The 17,042-nt window shown below is 40.5% G+C and overlaps 1 protein-coding gene and 1 long non-coding RNA gene across 5 annotated transcripts in view; one reads left to right on the top strand and one right to left on the bottom strand.

Annotated features, from left to right (window-relative positions):
- The window catches only part of LOC130355769 (uncharacterized), a 161,769-nt gene that overhangs the window by 54,807 nt on the left and 89,920 nt on the right, over nucleotides 1-17,042 (bottom strand). The gene's annotated exons all lie outside the window — the stretch shown is intronic.
- P2RX1 (purinergic receptor P2X 1) overlaps nucleotides 1-17,042 on the top strand; it is a 199,617-nt gene that overhangs the window by 110,775 nt on the left and 71,800 nt on the right. For all 4 annotated transcript variants that reach the window (XM_056556399.1, XM_056556401.1, XM_056556400.1 and 1 more), the window contains one exon: nucleotides 745-886. In XM_056556399.1, coding sequence (XP_056412374.1) covers nucleotides 745-886 — 142 coding nt within the window. The remainder of the gene's footprint in view (nucleotides 1-744; nucleotides 887-17,042) is intronic.

The following is a 17,042-nucleotide window of genomic DNA, read 5'->3' as shown; positions in this document are numbered from 1 at the left end:
TTCTGTAACTGGCAGTCAGTGGTGTACCTCTGCATCTGCCATTGAAATATCAAGCATATTTAGTAAAATTTGTACTTATTGGCGTGTTGAATGTGACGGATTTATGCGGACCCCTTCTTTACCTTAGTATAATTAAGGCTGATTAACAAATAATGTAGTAATCATAACGTTTTATTCAAATATGAGGGTTTCAATGAATGAAATAGAGTAATTCATCGTAAAATAGTCCCATGCGATGTAGAACAACATAGGCCCAGATTTATCAAACTGTGTGAGAGAGAGAAAAAATGTTGTGATTTTCCCGCAGCAACCAATCACAGCTCAGTTAACGAGCTCCAGTAAAGTGAAAGCTGAGCTGTGATTGGTTGCTGCGGGAAAATCACTAAATTTTTTCCTCTCACACAGTTTGATAAATCTGGGCCATAGTGCCAAATAACTGTACCGTACAAAACAAATCCCTGCTAGTACTGTAGTGCCATGCAGTGCCTAAAATAATACCATAGCTAGTGTGGTGGTTAGTTTGCATTGCAAGAGACAATGTTTAGAGTAGAACATACACAAAGAAACCCCTAAATGGTGCAGGTTCTAGAGTAAATGTATGTTCTAAAATACTATGATCCATCCCTTGTTAAGTTCATTGATTTCTTGTTAGTAAAAGAAAATTGCAAAGTTGAAGCATTTATTTTTTTGTCATAGTGAAAAATACTGCTATAATTTATTTGTTTTTAATTAATTTTTTTTCAGACAGAATCTAGTGGAATCGGTAACCAGCAAATACCTCAAAACCTGTCAGTATCATAAAGATAAGGACCCTTTGTGTCCTGTATTTCGAATGGGATATATTGTGGAGCAAACAGGACAGAAATTTATTGACATAGCACGAAAGGTAATATTAAAGATAAAAGACCATTGGTCCAGATTTATCAGTCTGTCTTAGATAAAATTTGCGATATTTCACGAATATATGGACAAATATTTATCCTATATTCGGAAATTCGCATATTCGCTATGTTCGTTCTCTTTTTTTTCTCCATGTGAAAATTTGTAATGAAACCCGCATAGTGCGCATGGGTGATTATATCTTTTACCTAAAAGAAGGCCGGGATCAGTGTCCTCTGACTGGAAGTGCCGATATTCGCATATTTGTGACTATTTGCATATTCCCAAAAAATATATATATGAATATATATCACTACAGTTGCAAGAAAAAGTATGTGAACCCTTTGGAATTATATGGATTTCTGCACAAATTGGTCATAAAATGTGATCTGATCTTCATCTAAGTCACAACAATAGACAATCACAGTCTGCTTAAACTAATGACACAAAGAATTAAATGTTACCATGTTTTTATTGAACACACCATGTAAACATTAACAGTGCAGTTGGAAAATGTATGTGAACCCTTGGAATTAATAACTGGTTGAACCTCCTTTGGCAGCAACTGTAGTTGCAGATCAGACGTACACAATGGTCAGGAGTAATTGACCATTCCTCTTTACAGAACAGTTTCAGTTTAGCAATATTCTTGGGATGTCGGTTGTGAATCGCTTTCTTGAGGTCATGCCACTGCATCTCAATCGGGTTCAGGACTCTGACTGGGCCAATCAAGAAGGTGTATTTTCTTCTGATTAAGCCATTCTGTTGTTGATTTAATTCTATGCCTTGGGTCGTTGTCCTGTTGCAACACCCATCTTCTGTTGCGCTTCAGCTGGTGAACAGATGGCCTTAAAGGAGTACTCCGCCCTTAGACATCTTATCCCCTATCCAAAGGATAGGGGATAAGATGTCAGGTCACCGGGGTCCCGCTGCTGGGGACCCCCGGGATCTCCGCTGCGGCACCCCGCTATCATTACTGCACAGAGCACGCTCACTCTGTGCGTAATGACCGGCGATACAGGGGCAGGAACATCGTGACATCGTGGCTCCACCCCCTCCACCCCCTTAATGCAAGTCTATAGGAGGGGGCATGATGGCCGCCACGACCCCTCCCATAGACTTGTATTGAGGGGGGTGGGCCGTGGTGTCATGAGGGGGCCGTGACGTAACGAGGCTCCGGCCGCTGTATTGCCCATCATTACGCACAGAGAGAGTTTGCTCTGTGCAGTAATGATAGCGGGGTGCCGCAGCGGAGATCCCGGGGGGTCCCCAGCAGCGGGACCGCCGTGATCAGACATCTTATCCCCTATCCTTTGGATAGGGGATAAGATGCTAGGGGCTGAGTACCCCTTTAAGTTCTCCTGCAAAATGTCTTGATAAACTTGGGAATTAATTTTTCCTTCGATGATAGCAATCTGTCCAGGCCCTGATGCAGCAAAGCAGCCCCAAACCATGATGCTCCCACCACCATACTTCACAGTTGGGATGAGGTTTTGATGTTGATGTGCTGTTCCTCTATTCCTCCACACATAGTGTTGTGTGTTTCTTACAAGCAACTCAACTTTGGTTTCATCTGTCCACAGAATATTTTGCCAGTACTGCTGTGGAACATCCAGGTGCTCTTGTGCAAACTGTAAACGTGCAGTAATGTTTTTTTGGACAGCAGTGGCTTCCTCTTTGGTATTCTCCCATGAAATCCATTCTTGTTTAGTGTTTTACTTATCGTAGATTCGCTAACAGGGAAGTTAGCATATGCCAGAGACTTTTATAAATCGTTAGCAGACTCTATAGGATTCTTCTTCACCTCATTGAGCTGTCTGTGCTGTGCTGTCTGTGTCTGTGTTGTGATCTTTCTAGGATGGCCACTCCTAGGGAGAGTAGCAGCAATGCTGAACTTTCTCTATTTATAGACAATTTGTCTTACCATTGACTGATGAACAGCAAGACTTTTATAACCCTTTCCAGCTTTAGGCAAGTCAGCAATTCTTAATTGTAGGTCTTCTGAGAGCTCTTTTGTGTGAGGCATCACTCACATCAGGCAGTGCTTCTTGTGAAAAGCAAACCCAGAACTGGCAGGTGTTTTTTAATAGGGCAGGGCAGCTGTAACCAACACCTCCAATCTCATCTCATTGATTGGACTCAAGTTGGATGACACCTCACTCCAATTAGCTCTTGGAGATGTCATTAGTCTAGGGGTTCACATACTTTTTCCACCTGCACTGTGAATGTTTACATGGTGTGTTCAATAAAAAACATGGTAACATTTAATTATTTGCGTGGTATTAGTTTAAGCAGACTGTGATTGTCTATTGTGACTTAGATGAAGATCAGATCACATTTTATAACCCATATTATAAATGTTATAAATCCATATAATTCCAAAGGGTTCACATACTTTTTCTTGCAACTGTATATTCTAAATATTCGCAAAATCGCAAAGTGACAATATTCGCGGTAATAATTCGCATTTTGAATTTTTGCGCTCAACACTATTCACCATCTGACCAGTAGAAATATATTCATCTTGGCATTTCTATGAAGTCATGTAGAGCATTTTTTAAAGTGAATCTACTGAATAAAAGAAATATGAAGTTATCATCGGAAGGTTCCGTCAGTAATGTCTTTGTGGACTTTATAATATATGTCTACACCTCACTTGCCTATGCAATGTTTTAGCCCAGGTACACTTCATATATAAATTTGCAAAAAAATAGAGTTTTGGCCTTGATACATGAGCCCTTCAGTAATAAAAAGATTCTTTGTAGATAAGGAATATTTTATAAACCATTGTTTAATCTCTTCAGGACACAGGGCGTATGGATACGCCCTGCATTCCGAGTCCTTAAGGACACAGGGCGTACCCATACGCCCGTGGGAAATCCGGTCCCCACCCCTAGCCGGTTGGGGACCGGAGCCGGATGCCTGCTGAAATCGTTCAGCAGGCATCGCGGCATATCGCCCAGGGTGGTCATTATGTCCCCCCATGTCGGCGTTGGCCGCAGATCGTTGGACAATTCAGCCCAGCGATCTGCGGCGGATTCCGGGTCAATCGGGTCTCCAGTGACCCGGTGGCCCCGAACAGCCATAGCCAGCAGGGGTGAGGTGGCACTGGTGCCACCTCACGATCACCCTAATTCGTCGGCCGGTTTACCGGCCGACCAATCAGGGCACCTGCTGCGGGTGTAACCCCCAGCAATCCGCTCCGCCCCTTTTCCGGAGGACGTGATCGGGTGTGGGAAGAGGACCCCGGCAGCTGGGGACCCCGATCCCCGGCGTCCCTGTTGGGATCGGGGCCCCAGGAGCGGCAGCGGCAGCGATGGACTGACCTTCAGCGGCAGCGTGGATCAGCAATTGGAGCTGAATGACAGCCTCCTGCTGTTGCTTAGCAACAGCTCCCAGCATGCAAAAAGGGCATGCTGGGAGCTGTAGTTATGCAACAGCAGGAGGCAGACCACCACAACTCCCAGCATTCCCTTATGGGCATGCTGGGACTTATAGTTTTGCAACAACTGAAGGCACATTTTTTCTTTGGAAAAGTGTACCTTCAGCTGTTGTATAACTACAACTCCCAGCTTGCACAAACAGCTAAAGTGCATGCTGTGAGTTGTAGTGGTGCATCTGCTGGTTGCATAAATACAACTCCCAGCATGCTCGTTGGCTGTCGGTGACTGCTGAGAGTTGTAGTTTTGAAACAGCTGAAGGCACACTGGTTGTGAAACTCAGAGTTTTTCTTACCTAACTCAGTGTTTCACGACCGGTGTGCCTCCAGCTGTTGCAAACTACAACTCCCAGCATGCACTGTATATGCTGGGAGTTGTAGTTTTGCAACAGCTGGAGGCACACTGGTTGTGAAACACTGAGTTAGTGATACATAACCAGTGTGCCTACAGCTGTTGCAAAACTAAAACTCTCAGCATGTACAGTCTGTCAGCGCATGCTGGGAGTTGTAGTTTTGCAACAGCTGGATGTTCCCCCCCAATGTGAATGTACAGGGTACACTCACATGGGCGGAGGTTTACAGTAAGTATCCGGCTGCAAGTTTGAGCTGTGGCAAATTTTCTGCCGCAGCTCAAACTGCCAGCGAGAAACTACTGTGAACCCCCGCCCGTGTGACTGTACCCTAAAAACACTACACTACACTAACACAAAATAAAAGAAAAAGTAAAAAACACTACATATACACATGCCCCCCTCCCCTCCCCAATAAAAATGAAAAACGTCTGCTACGTCACTGTTTCCAAAACGGAGCCTCCAGCTGTTGCAAAACAACTACTCCCAGTATTACCAGACAGCCACTGACTGTCCAGGCATGCTGGGAGTTTTACAACAGCTGGAGGCACCCTGTTTGGGAATCACTGGCGTAGAATACCCCAAAGTCCACCCCTATGCAAGATCCTAATTTAGGCCTCAAATGGGCATGGCGCTCTCACTTTGGAGCCCTGTCGTATCTCAAGACAACAGTTTAGGGTCACATATGGGGTATCGCCGTACTCGGGAGAAATTGTGTTATAAATTTTGGGGACTATTTTCTGCTTTTACCTTTTTTTAAATGTAACATTTTTGGGAAAACAAGCATTTTAGGTAAAAATAATAATTTTTTTTTACATATGCAAAAGTCGTGAAACACCTGTGGGGTATAAAGGTTCACTTAACCCCTTGTTACGTTCCCCGAGGGGTCTAGTTTCCATAAGGGGCTTCCTAAATGCGGCATGACCCCAGAGCAAAATTTGCTTCCAAAAAGCCAAATGTGACTACTCCTCTTCTGAGACCTGTAGTGTGCCAGCAGAGCACTTTTCACCCACATATGGGGTGTTTTCTGAATCGGGAGAAATTGGGCTTCAACTTTTGGGGGGTATTTTCTGCTATTACCCTTTTTAAAAATGTAATTTTTTTTTTTTTTTACATTTGCAAAAGTCATGAAACACTTTATCCCATGTTACATTCCCCGAGGGGGTCTAGTTTCCAAAATGGTATGCCATGTGTTTTTTTTTTTGCTGTTTTGACACCCTAGGGGCTTCCTAAAGGTGACATGCCCCCCAAAAACCATTTCAGAAAAATGTTCTCTCCCCTTGTCGCTCCTTCCCTTCTGAGCCCTCTACTGCTCCCGCTGAACACTTTACATAGACATATGAGGTATGTGCTTGCTTAAAATTTTCTCCTTTTACCACTTGCAAAAATTCAAAAATTGGGTCTACAAGAACATGTGAGTGTAAAAAAATGAAGATTTTGAATTTTCTCCTTCACTTTGCTGCTATTCCTGTGAAACACCTAAAGGGTTAAAACACTGACTGGATGTCATTTTGAATACTTTGGGGGTGTAGTTTTTTATAATGGGGTCATTTATGGGGTATTTCTAATATGAAGACCCTTCAAATCCACTTCAAAACTGAACTGGTCCCTGAAAAATATCGAGTTTGAAAATTTTGTGAAAAATTGGAAAATTGATGCTCAACTTTGAAACCCTCTGATGTCTTCCAAAAGTAAAAACTCATCAATTTTATGATGCAAACATAAAGTAGACATATTGGTTATGTGAATAAAAAAAAAATATTTGTAATATACATTTCCCTTACAAGTAGAAAGCTTCAAAGTTAGAAAAATGCAAAATTTTCTAATTTTTCATCAAATTTTGGGATTTTTCACCAAGAAAGGATGCAAGTTACCACAAAAATGTACCACTATGTTAAAGTAGAATATGTCACGAAAAAACAGTCTCGGAATCAGAATGATAACTAAAAGCATTCCAGAGTTATTAATGTTTAAAGTGACAGTGGTCAGATGTGCAAAAAACGCTCTGGTCAAAATGAGCTTGGACCTTAAGGGGTTAAAACAAAGCTATCTAACTTCTAGTGATTGGGTGAAGTTGCATGTGGCACTTACTTTTCTTGCAGTTGCCGCAATGACTGAAGTTAATGATTTTTTTTTTCAGAACTATATAATAAATTATTATTATTGTTAAGATGTAAGACTCTAATTTGAAAAGGAGCTACAGTACATCCTACAACATACTGTATAAAAAAAAACTTTCCCCATTTCCCAAAAAAACTGCTTCTCAAATTTAAAGGGAAAAAACTTATATATATATATATATCAACTGGCTCCAGAAAGTTAAACAGATTTGTAAATTACTTCTATTAAAAAATCTTAATCCTTTCAGTACTTATGAGCTTCTGAAGTTAAGGTTGTTCTTTTCTGTCTAATTCCTCTCTGATGACACCTGTCTCGGCCCAGTTTAGAAGAAAATCCCCATAGCAAACCTCTTCTAAACTGGGCATTTCCCGAGAGCACTTAGACAGAAAAGAACAACCTTAATTTCAGAAGCTCATAAGTACTGAAAGGATTAAGATTTTTTTATAGAAGTCATTTACAAATCTGTTTAACTTTCTGGAGCCAGTTGATATATATATAAAAAAGTTTTTCCTGGAATACCCCTTTAAGCATTCTGGATTCTGCTAGTGACCAAATAATACTTATAGCATATTCCAAACAGACATCCTTGAAAAAAGTTTTAAAATTATCAAACACGTTTGGAGCGGTTCTGATGGTCTGAAGCAAAGAGTTTCCTAATATGGCAGTGCATGAGAAGTCTTTCAGGCAAAAGTGAGAACATTGGGTCAGATTTACTATTGCAATTTGCAAATGCACCAAAGTAACTGGCTTATGTTACTTGTACCACATTTATTATAAACTAGCTGAGTACCCGGCGTTGCCCGGTTTTTCCTTCCTAATCCTTGTCGGGAAGGAAAATAAACAAAGGAGGAAGCTTTTGACTTCATATCCCGTCCTCATATATTGTTGTCATATCCCAACCAACTATCCCGTCCTCCTATCCCGACCTCCTATCCCGTCTTCCTATCCCGTCTTCCTATCCCGTCTTCCTATCCTGTCCTCCTATCCCAACCTCCTATCCTGTCCTCCTATCTCGTCCTCCTATCCTGTCCTATCCCGTCCTCCTATCTCATCCTATCTCGACCTCCTATCCCGATCTCCTATCCCGTCCTCCTATCCTGATCTCCTATCCCGTCCTCTTATTTCGACCTCCTATCTCGACCTCCTATCTCGACCTCCTATCCCGTCCTCCTATCCCGTCCTCCTATCCCGTCCTCCTATCCCGACCTCCTATCCCGACCTCCTATCCCGTCCTCCTATCTCGACCTCCTATCCCGACCTCCTATTCTGACCTCCTAGCCCGTCCTTCTATTCTGACCTCCTATCCCGTCCTCCTATCTCAACCTCCTATCTCGACCTCCTATCCCTACCTCCTATCCGTCCTCCTATCCTTATCTTGACCTCCTATCTTGACCTCCTATCTCGACCTCCTCTCCCGACCTCCAATCCCTACCTCCTATCCTGTCCTCCTATCCAATCCATCTATCCCAACCTCCTATCTCGACCTCCTATCCTGACCTCCTATCCTGACCTCCTATCCCAATCTCCTATCCCAATCTCCTATCCCAATCTCCTATTCCGTCCTCCTATCCAGTCCATCTATCCCAACCTCATATCTCGAGCACCTATCCCGACCTCCTATCCTGACCTCCTATCCTGACCTCCTATCCCAATCTCCTATCCCAATCTCCTATCCCAATCTCCTATCCCGTCCTCCTATCCAGTCCATCTATCCCGACCTCATATCTCGAGCACCTATCCCGACCTCCTATCCTGACCTCCTAACCCATCCTCCTATCCCGTCCTCCTATCCCGACCTCCTATCCCGACACGTAATATGTGTACCAGATATTGAAATATCTCCAGCTGTACGGAAGTTATGTGGGAACATACACTTCTCATTGATTTGTAAGTAACATGTGACCAAGTATTATGGAAATATCTCCAGCCGTTTGGAAGTTATGCAGTAACATATATTTCCCATTGACTTGTATGGGACTTTAAACATAAACCCTGCCCCTGGCAAATCGGGGTGGGTAAGGGTTACATCACCTATCCTATGTTTGTTGCTGACATATAAGTAACATGTGTGCCAAGTTTCATGTTAATATCTTTAGCCGTCTGGACGTGATGCTGGAACATACACACATACATACACACACACACGTTGAGTTTTATATATATAGATTTTGAACAATTCTTCTTTATGTGGTAATAGGAGTGTGGGCTCTGTAAAGGATGTGTGTCTTAGGTATAAGAGGCGTAGGATTAACTCCACCAATTTGTGCCAAAAATACCAGAAAATTTTGGTGCAAGATTGCAAAGCAGTTTAAACCAATTTGAGGCTGTTTCCACTTTGATTTTTTATCTTGATTTTTGTAAGAACGCTAAAAAAAAAAAATGCCATATTGGCAGCATGGCGTTTTTTCTGGGTAAAAACACTGCAACCAGATGTTAGCTACAATTCAATAGGAAATTGCAAAATGCTATATCCATTTGGCATTTTTTCGGTTTGGCACTTTTTCACTCTGTTTGGCATTTTTCTGCCATTTTGGGCTCAGTGGCAGTTTTTTAAAAAACAGCAGCATGTTGAGCCTATGGCGTTTTTTCACCAAAATCTTAGCATTTTTCTCCCATAGAAGTCTATGGGAGTGAAAATAATGCATTGGTGTGTTTTCTTTTTTTTGTACTTAATAGATTAAAAAAAGGATGTGCATAGGCACCCTCTAATAATTTCGTTGTGTACTATGGAAAAAAAAAAAACAGAAGTGGTACCTAAGGCATATATTGATAGTTTTCAAATTCTATATGTAGACAAGAACATTTAATTTTTGGTGGAAGATAAGAAGGGTTTTTGCGAGCGGGCAGGGACATCAAAAAGCCGTTGGGGAGCAATAATTAAAAAGGGGAAAGATCACATATGAATTTAATTTTGAAATAAAAAAATTAATAAATGATTAACCTGTTGGGGACAAAGGACATACAGGTACGCCCTTGCGTCCTGGTACTTAAGGACCAAGGGCGTTCATGTATGCCCTGCTTCCGCTACTGGGGTTTGAAGTGCGCTAATGAGCTGTGCACACTTCAAACCCGGTGGGTCCCTATTGCTATCAGCTTCCAGGACCCATGGTTAATGCCGGGCATCACAGATCAGGCCGATGCTCAGCATCAACCCTTTAGACGCCACAATCAAATTTGAATGCGGCATCTAAAAAGAAAGTAAAAGTATCCCGGCAGCTCAGCAGAGCTGATCGGGACCATCACTGTGAAACTGTGATGTCCCAATCTGCTGAGAGGATGCCGGTAAGGCCCTTACCTGCCTCCTTGTCAGCTGATCGGTCTTCTCCTGCTCCCAGCCTGCATAGCAGGCTGAAGCAGTAGAGCACCGATAACACTGATCAATGCTATGCTATGGCATAGCATTGATCAGTATATGCAATTAAAATATTGCATAGTATAGCCCACTATGGAGGCTAAAAAAACTATTAAATAAAGTGTTAAAAAAAAAGTTTATTAAAGGTGAATTAACCTCATTTTCCCATTTTTTAAATAACATAATAATAAAAAAAAATCATATGTGGTACCTCTGTGTGTGAAAATGACCTATTAAAATATAGGGGTTGCTAAACCGCACGGTCGATGGTGTACACATAAAAAATTGTACAAGTCCAAAATTGTGCATTTTTGGTCATTTCATATACCATAAAAATTTTTTATAAAAAACAATCAAAAAGTCCCATCAAAACAAAATGGTACAATAAAAACTACAGACCATGGCCCAAAAAAATGAGCCCTTATAGCCCTGTAACCTTGTAACCATATGCACCTACAAAATAAAGATTATTTTTACCAAAAAGTGTACAATGCTACTAGAATCAAAGTATCCTGCACTCACCACAAGGTAATGGATTTGATGCTCCCACATGGAAGACACCTGTGGATCAGGTCTCATAACATCTGTGGGCGTTCAGAGGGGACTGACGATGGTTTCGTGCATATGCACTTCTTTCGGCCTACAAAAGGTGCGCTGTGTAGAAACGGAAGCCCCCAAAAGTAACAAAATGGCATTTATTTTTTTTCTATTTCACCCCACAAATACGTTTTTTTTTTGTTTTACCGCAGATTATGTTAGAAAATAAGTGATGTAATTACAAAGTACCATTGGTGACGCGAAAAAAAAAAAAACTAAAGCGCACAAACAAAAATTGGCCTGGTCCTTAAGGTCAAAATGGGCTTGGTCCCCAAGGGGTTAAAGATGTATGTGTATTTTATGTTATTAATGTTTAATTAATTAATTATGTGATCTTCGTTCTGGGATTGTAAACCTAGGGTATAGGTTTGTGGGTGGCTGTATGCATTTTTAATTGTTTAATTTCTTGTAAAATATTTTCTGTACAATTATCATTTATTTATCCTTATTTTGCACATGCAGGTATTCTGAAGGCTATGGGAGATGAGAAATAAGGAGGGATGGGGATCAGGCAATAAGAGGACTAAAGGAAGCATATCATAATAATAATAATTATATGTAAGGACATAATAATAGTATGTATGTTCCCTGTATCTGAAACAAAAAAAAAGTTAAAACACAATTATTGTATGAACAAAATATTAATAAAAGAAAAAAAATCCTACTATTATTTTGTCCTTAGATATAATTTTGATTATTACTATGATATCCTTCCTTTAGTCCTCTTCTGCATTTTTGTGGTTCTCAACTAAATAAAAAAAAGTGGCACAGGACCTAACACTAAACCTGCCTGTGCCGTATGGGCAATACCAGGGGCCAGTGGGCAATTACAGCAGCATTAGGTCCGACTCACAGCCTCCTCCCAGTTCACTCCAGTGTGACTAAGCACACATACAGTGGGAGGAGGGAGGAAGGCTATGAGCCCCACCGAAGTAGGCTAATATGTTGCTGGCCTCACAGGTGCACCAAAATGCTACCTATAATAATGATTAAGGTGCATTAGATTTGGAGTTTATATACCTCCAAGTACAGCACAGGTAGGTTTAGTGTTAAGTCCTGTGCCACTTGAGAAACAAAGTAAAAAAAAAACCTTTAATGTCATTTCCATTCATGTGATGGGTGGGTGTGGGTGTTTAAACTTGTTTTGTTCCCTATATCCTTTGTACCTAAGGAAGAAGTCAGACCGGCTGTGAAACGCGTTGTACGAATATAGTATATAGTATATTTGGTCAGAGACCTTTTTTTTATTGTAAGCTTAGCAGTGCCCACAGGATTCCCAAGGAGTTGTAGGAGGAATATTGAATTAGCAGTTTTCACAATGGCCATTAGATCAGTGACAAAAAAAATGATATGATCTGTTTTCTGTAAGTATCTAGTCAGTTTTGTTGTACTAGTCGACCGTCAGGATAAGGTGAATCATCTCATTATCAGTATGGGGTGGGGAAGTTTATGACAGCTGTATTGTACTCCTGAAACCCTAGATAAGGATAGCAACACCATATGCTATTTACACAAATTCCTCCCATCAGCTAGTGTCTACCATTAGGCAATCCTCTCCCCTAGCAGAAAGTTTCCCAAATTAGGTAGGTCCTCCCAGCAGATATTACTGCCCCCCCCCCCACCCCCACCCAATGGCCGCACAAAAAGATCCAGTTTCAACAATCAAGTTTTTCTCATTCATCAGCCGATAACAGGCCTTTTTACACAGGCAAATAATCATGAATAAGTATTCCTACAAACACTCATTCAATGATCAGCACATGTAAAATGGCCTTAGAAAGCACTCTTTGGCTTTTTTTTGCTCATGTAATGCACACTCCCCACCAATATTCCTATAGTGCCTATCTGTTTTATTCCTGCTCAGCTGCATCTATACTTTTCATTACTGTAGCTGGGTCATGTTCAAAAGAAAATTACATGACTTTGTGGAACAAAAAGTAATCTGTCCTGGGTCAGACTCTGTCCCCTGCCCACCCAACTCTATCAATATTCTGCTATCTATTTGGGATCATATATAGAAGTAGGTCCATACACTGTAGAGTGTCCTGTATGATGCACCTTTGCGCTGCTCTCCTATGTGTAAGACTTATGATCTCATAAAACACCTCAATTGTGATTTCAGGGCAAAAGCTGTTTTCCTCATGGCAATATTTCTGTAAAAAATGCAAAAAGGAAGGAAATGCATCACTTCATGTTCGTTTTTTCTCCCCCCCATATTCTACTTCATCTAACACAGCCATAGACAAGGCATAAATAAGAACATCAACACTATTTGTGATGTCCTGGTACAGGACCTAGTCCTCTACCCTCCTTAAGTCTCCTCAGGAAGAGTCCCTTGAGTCCATAGGGCTCTCCTGCAGGGCTCACCCCTTGCTCGGCCTTCACTGTCTTATCTGAATGCACTGTATATCTATATTGTGTACATATTGTTCTGGTGTATAAAGTTGTACAGTTTGTATAAAATGTATAGGACCTTCCTTGGTCATGTGACCTACTGTCATGTGATATACCCAGAGTTCCAAGGGCACAGGAACCCCAGGCATTAGCAACCAATGAGCTTTAGTCCAGCCCCTTAGTATATAAGGGGCTGTAGTCTATATTCTCTCTCTTATCTCCTGGACCTAAAGAAAGCATAAAGTCCTGTATACTGCAAATCCATCTAATCTAGGCCAATGCATAACAAAACGCAGCAACTTCTAAAATGTGAGTTACAATTCTCTCTACAAATCCAGTGAATACTACTCAGCTAAGGAATATATTAGTAGAACAGTGGTCTGCCTAAATATTTCAATAACTACAAGTCCAAGCAAGCCTGTGAGGTATCCAGTGTCCCAGTTGCCTCTGAAGGAACTGCATATTTGTAAAGACTGTTCCCTAAACATTTCAAGTAAAAGTTCCAGTTTATTTAGAATCCTTGCTGTGGACAGTCCTTTATTACAAACCGTTTTTAGGTTGGTTGACGGCGTTTACCATACCGGAATAACCACATCCTGGCGTCACAAACACTAAGGGGTTAACAACATCTTGCCCCCAGGGTTTATACCACCGGACCCTGCTACATACTGCAACACCCTAGTCACCACATATTCACTTATAATAGCCTATGCTGCACTATATAAGCACAAAAATATTCTGTGCTTCTATAGACACGGTACACAACTTCCTAGTTATTAGGGAAGGTGTCTGTACTTAATTTCCTCATGGAAACTGTAACAATTTATGTTACTCTGTCTATTAATAGAAGCCTTAATACTAATTCCCAAAGGAAGATTTTATCAAATAAAAATAGTTACTACAAAACAAAAGATCAAAATATTATCTTCTAAAAATGTAAATCCATTAATAAAACTAAAGTTTAATGGATGACTCATTGAATTACTATTGTGCCTTATCTAGGCCTCCAGAAGTTCAGAATAGCTATCGTCTGTAATAACAGTCCCCACCACTAATGATAATGAGATACTCTGATGAAGCTTTCCCAATATTCAAAGCAAAGAATGAAGCTGAAGAAAACCAATTACAGTGCATTACTCCATTAGTTATTTTAAAAATGTACCCATTTAGGATGAAGGGTGTACAGGTACGCCCTTGCATCCTGATACTTAAGGACCAAGGGCATACCAGTATGCCCTCGTCCCGTTACTGGGGTTTGAAGCATGCTCACCAGCTGCACGCTTCATATCTGGTGGGTCACGGTTGCAATGAGCAGCCAGGACACACGGTTAATGCTGGGCATCGCCGCTTGGGTCAGTGGCTGGCATTAACCCTTTAGATGCTGCGATCAAAGTTGATCATGGCGTCTAAAATGCTGAGTTAACGGTGCCAATTAGCTCAGGGCAGCTGATCGAGACCTCAACGGTAAAATTACATGTCACTCATGGTCGTCCAATCGGTGCTCTGAAGCTCCTGATAACACTGATCAATGCTGAGTCCCTATGGGGACTTAAAAAAAAAAGTTAATAAAAGTGAATTAAAGGGGTTATCCAGGAAAAAACTTTTTTCCAGAAAGTTAAACAGATTTGTAAATTACTTCTATTAAAAAATCTTAATCCTTTCAGTACTTATGAGCTTCTGCAGTTAAGGTTGTTCTTTTGTGTCTAAGTGCTCTCTGATGACACGTGTCTCGGGAACCGCCCAGTTTAGAAGAGGTTTGCTATGGGGATTTGCTTCTAAACTGGGCGGTTCCTGAGACACATGTCATCAGAGAGCACTTAGACACAAAAGAACAACCTTAACTTCAGAAGCTCATAAGTACTGAAAGGATTAAGATTTTTTAATAGAAGTATTTTACAAATCTGTTTACCGTAACTTTCTGGAACCAGTTGATGTATAAAAAAAAAGTTTTTTCCTGGATAACCCCTTAAACCCTTTCTAATAAAAGTTTGAATCCCCCCTCCCTTTGCCCGTTTTTTAAATATAATAATGTAATAAAACATGAACATCATCATATGTGGTACTGCCGTGTGCATAAATGTCAGAACTATTAATATATAAGGTTAGTTACAACGAAAGGTTAATGGCATACATGTAAAAAAACAAAACTGTCCAAAAAAAAAAAAAAAGTCCTGGTGCGGTGGTACTTAACGCACCAGGACGTACATTTATGTCCTATACATAACCGTGAGCATCGGAGCGATGCTCGGGTCATGCACGGCAGGTCCCGACTGCTGATAGCAGCCAGGGACCCGCCGGTAATGACGGACATCCACGATCACGTGGATGTCCGCCATTAATCCCTCAGATGCCGTGATCAATACAGATCACGGTATCTGTATTGCAGCGATCCGATCATCCAGAACGGCAGATGGAGGTCCCCTCACCTGCCTCCGCTGCCTTCCATGGGTCTTCTGCTCTGGTCTGAGATCGAGCAGCCCAGAGCAGAAGATGACTGATAACACTGATCAGTGCTATGCCCTATGCATAACACTGAACAGTATTAGCAATCGAATGATTGCTATAAATAGCAAAATAAATAGTATATAAATAGCAAAAAATAATAAAAATAAAAATGTAAATTGTCTGTTTTTCCCCATTTTACCCCCAAAAAGTGTAAAAAAATTTTTTTTATAAACATATTTGGTATCGCCACGTGCATAAATATCAAAACTATTAAAATATGATGTTAATAATCCTCTACGGTGAACGGCGTGAATGTAAAAAAAAAAAGGTCCAAAATTGCTTTTTTTATAACATTTTATTCCAAATAAAATTGATAAAAAAATGTATTAAAAGTTTTATATATGCAAATGTGGTATTAAAAAAGTACAGATCACGGCGCAAAGAATGAACCCTCATTCAGCCGGTTATACAGAAAAATGAAAAGGTTATAGGTCAGCAAAATAGAGGGATTTTAAATGCACTTATTTGGTTAAAAAGTTTGTGATTTTTTTAAAGCTGTATAATAATAGAAAAGTATGTAATTATGGGTATCATTTTAATCATATTGACCCACAGAATAAAACAAACAGGTTTATTTTACCATAAAATGTACAGCATGAAAACAAAACCTTCCAAAATTAGCAAAATTGCCGTTTTCTTATCAATTTCCCCACACAAATAGTATTTTTTTGGTTAAGCCATTCATTTTGTCATTACAAAGGACAACTGTTCACGCAAAAAACAAGCCCTTTTACTAGTCTGTGGATGAAAATATAAGAGAGTTATGATTTTTAGGAGGCAAGGAGGAAAAAAACGAAAAGGGGTTAAGGACGCAGGGCGTACTTGTACACCTGTACAGCAAGAGCAAATTCCCAAAGTAAACCTATCCTAATCTAAAAAGTTACTGACATGGACAGAGATGTCAGCAGAGAGCACTGTGGTCAGACAGAAAAGACATTCAAAAAGAAAAGAACTTCCTCTGGAGCATACAACAGCTGAAAAGTACTGGAAGGATTAAGATTTTTAAATAGACGTCATTTACAAATCTGTTTAACTCTCTGGAAAAAAGTTTTTTCCTGGATAACCCCTTTAATTCACTTAAAAAATGTGTTTGTCACTGGATTACCCCTTTAAGGGGTCAAGGCTAAAATGGTCTTGGTCCTTAACCCCTTAAGGACTCAGGGTTTTTCCATTTTTGCACTTTCGTTTTTTCCTCCTTACCTTTTAAAAATCATAACCCTTTCAATTTTCCACCTAAAAATCCATATTATGTCTTATTTTTTGCGTCGCCAATTCTACTTTGCAGTGACATTAGTCATTTTACCCAAAAATGCACGGCGAAACGGAAAAAAAAATCATTGTTTGACAAAATCGAAAAAAAACGCCATTTTGTAACTTTTGGGGGCTTCCGTTTCTACGCAGTGCA

Source organism: Hyla sarda, chromosome 2 (assembly GCF_029499605.1).
Source record: "Hyla sarda isolate aHylSar1 chromosome 2, aHylSar1.hap1, whole genome shotgun sequence".
Classification (NCBI taxonomy): Eukaryota; Metazoa; Chordata; class Amphibia; order Anura; family Hylidae; genus Hyla; species Hyla sarda.
Note: the sequence above shows the minus strand (reverse complement) of the source record. Positions and strands in the feature narration are given on the sequence as shown.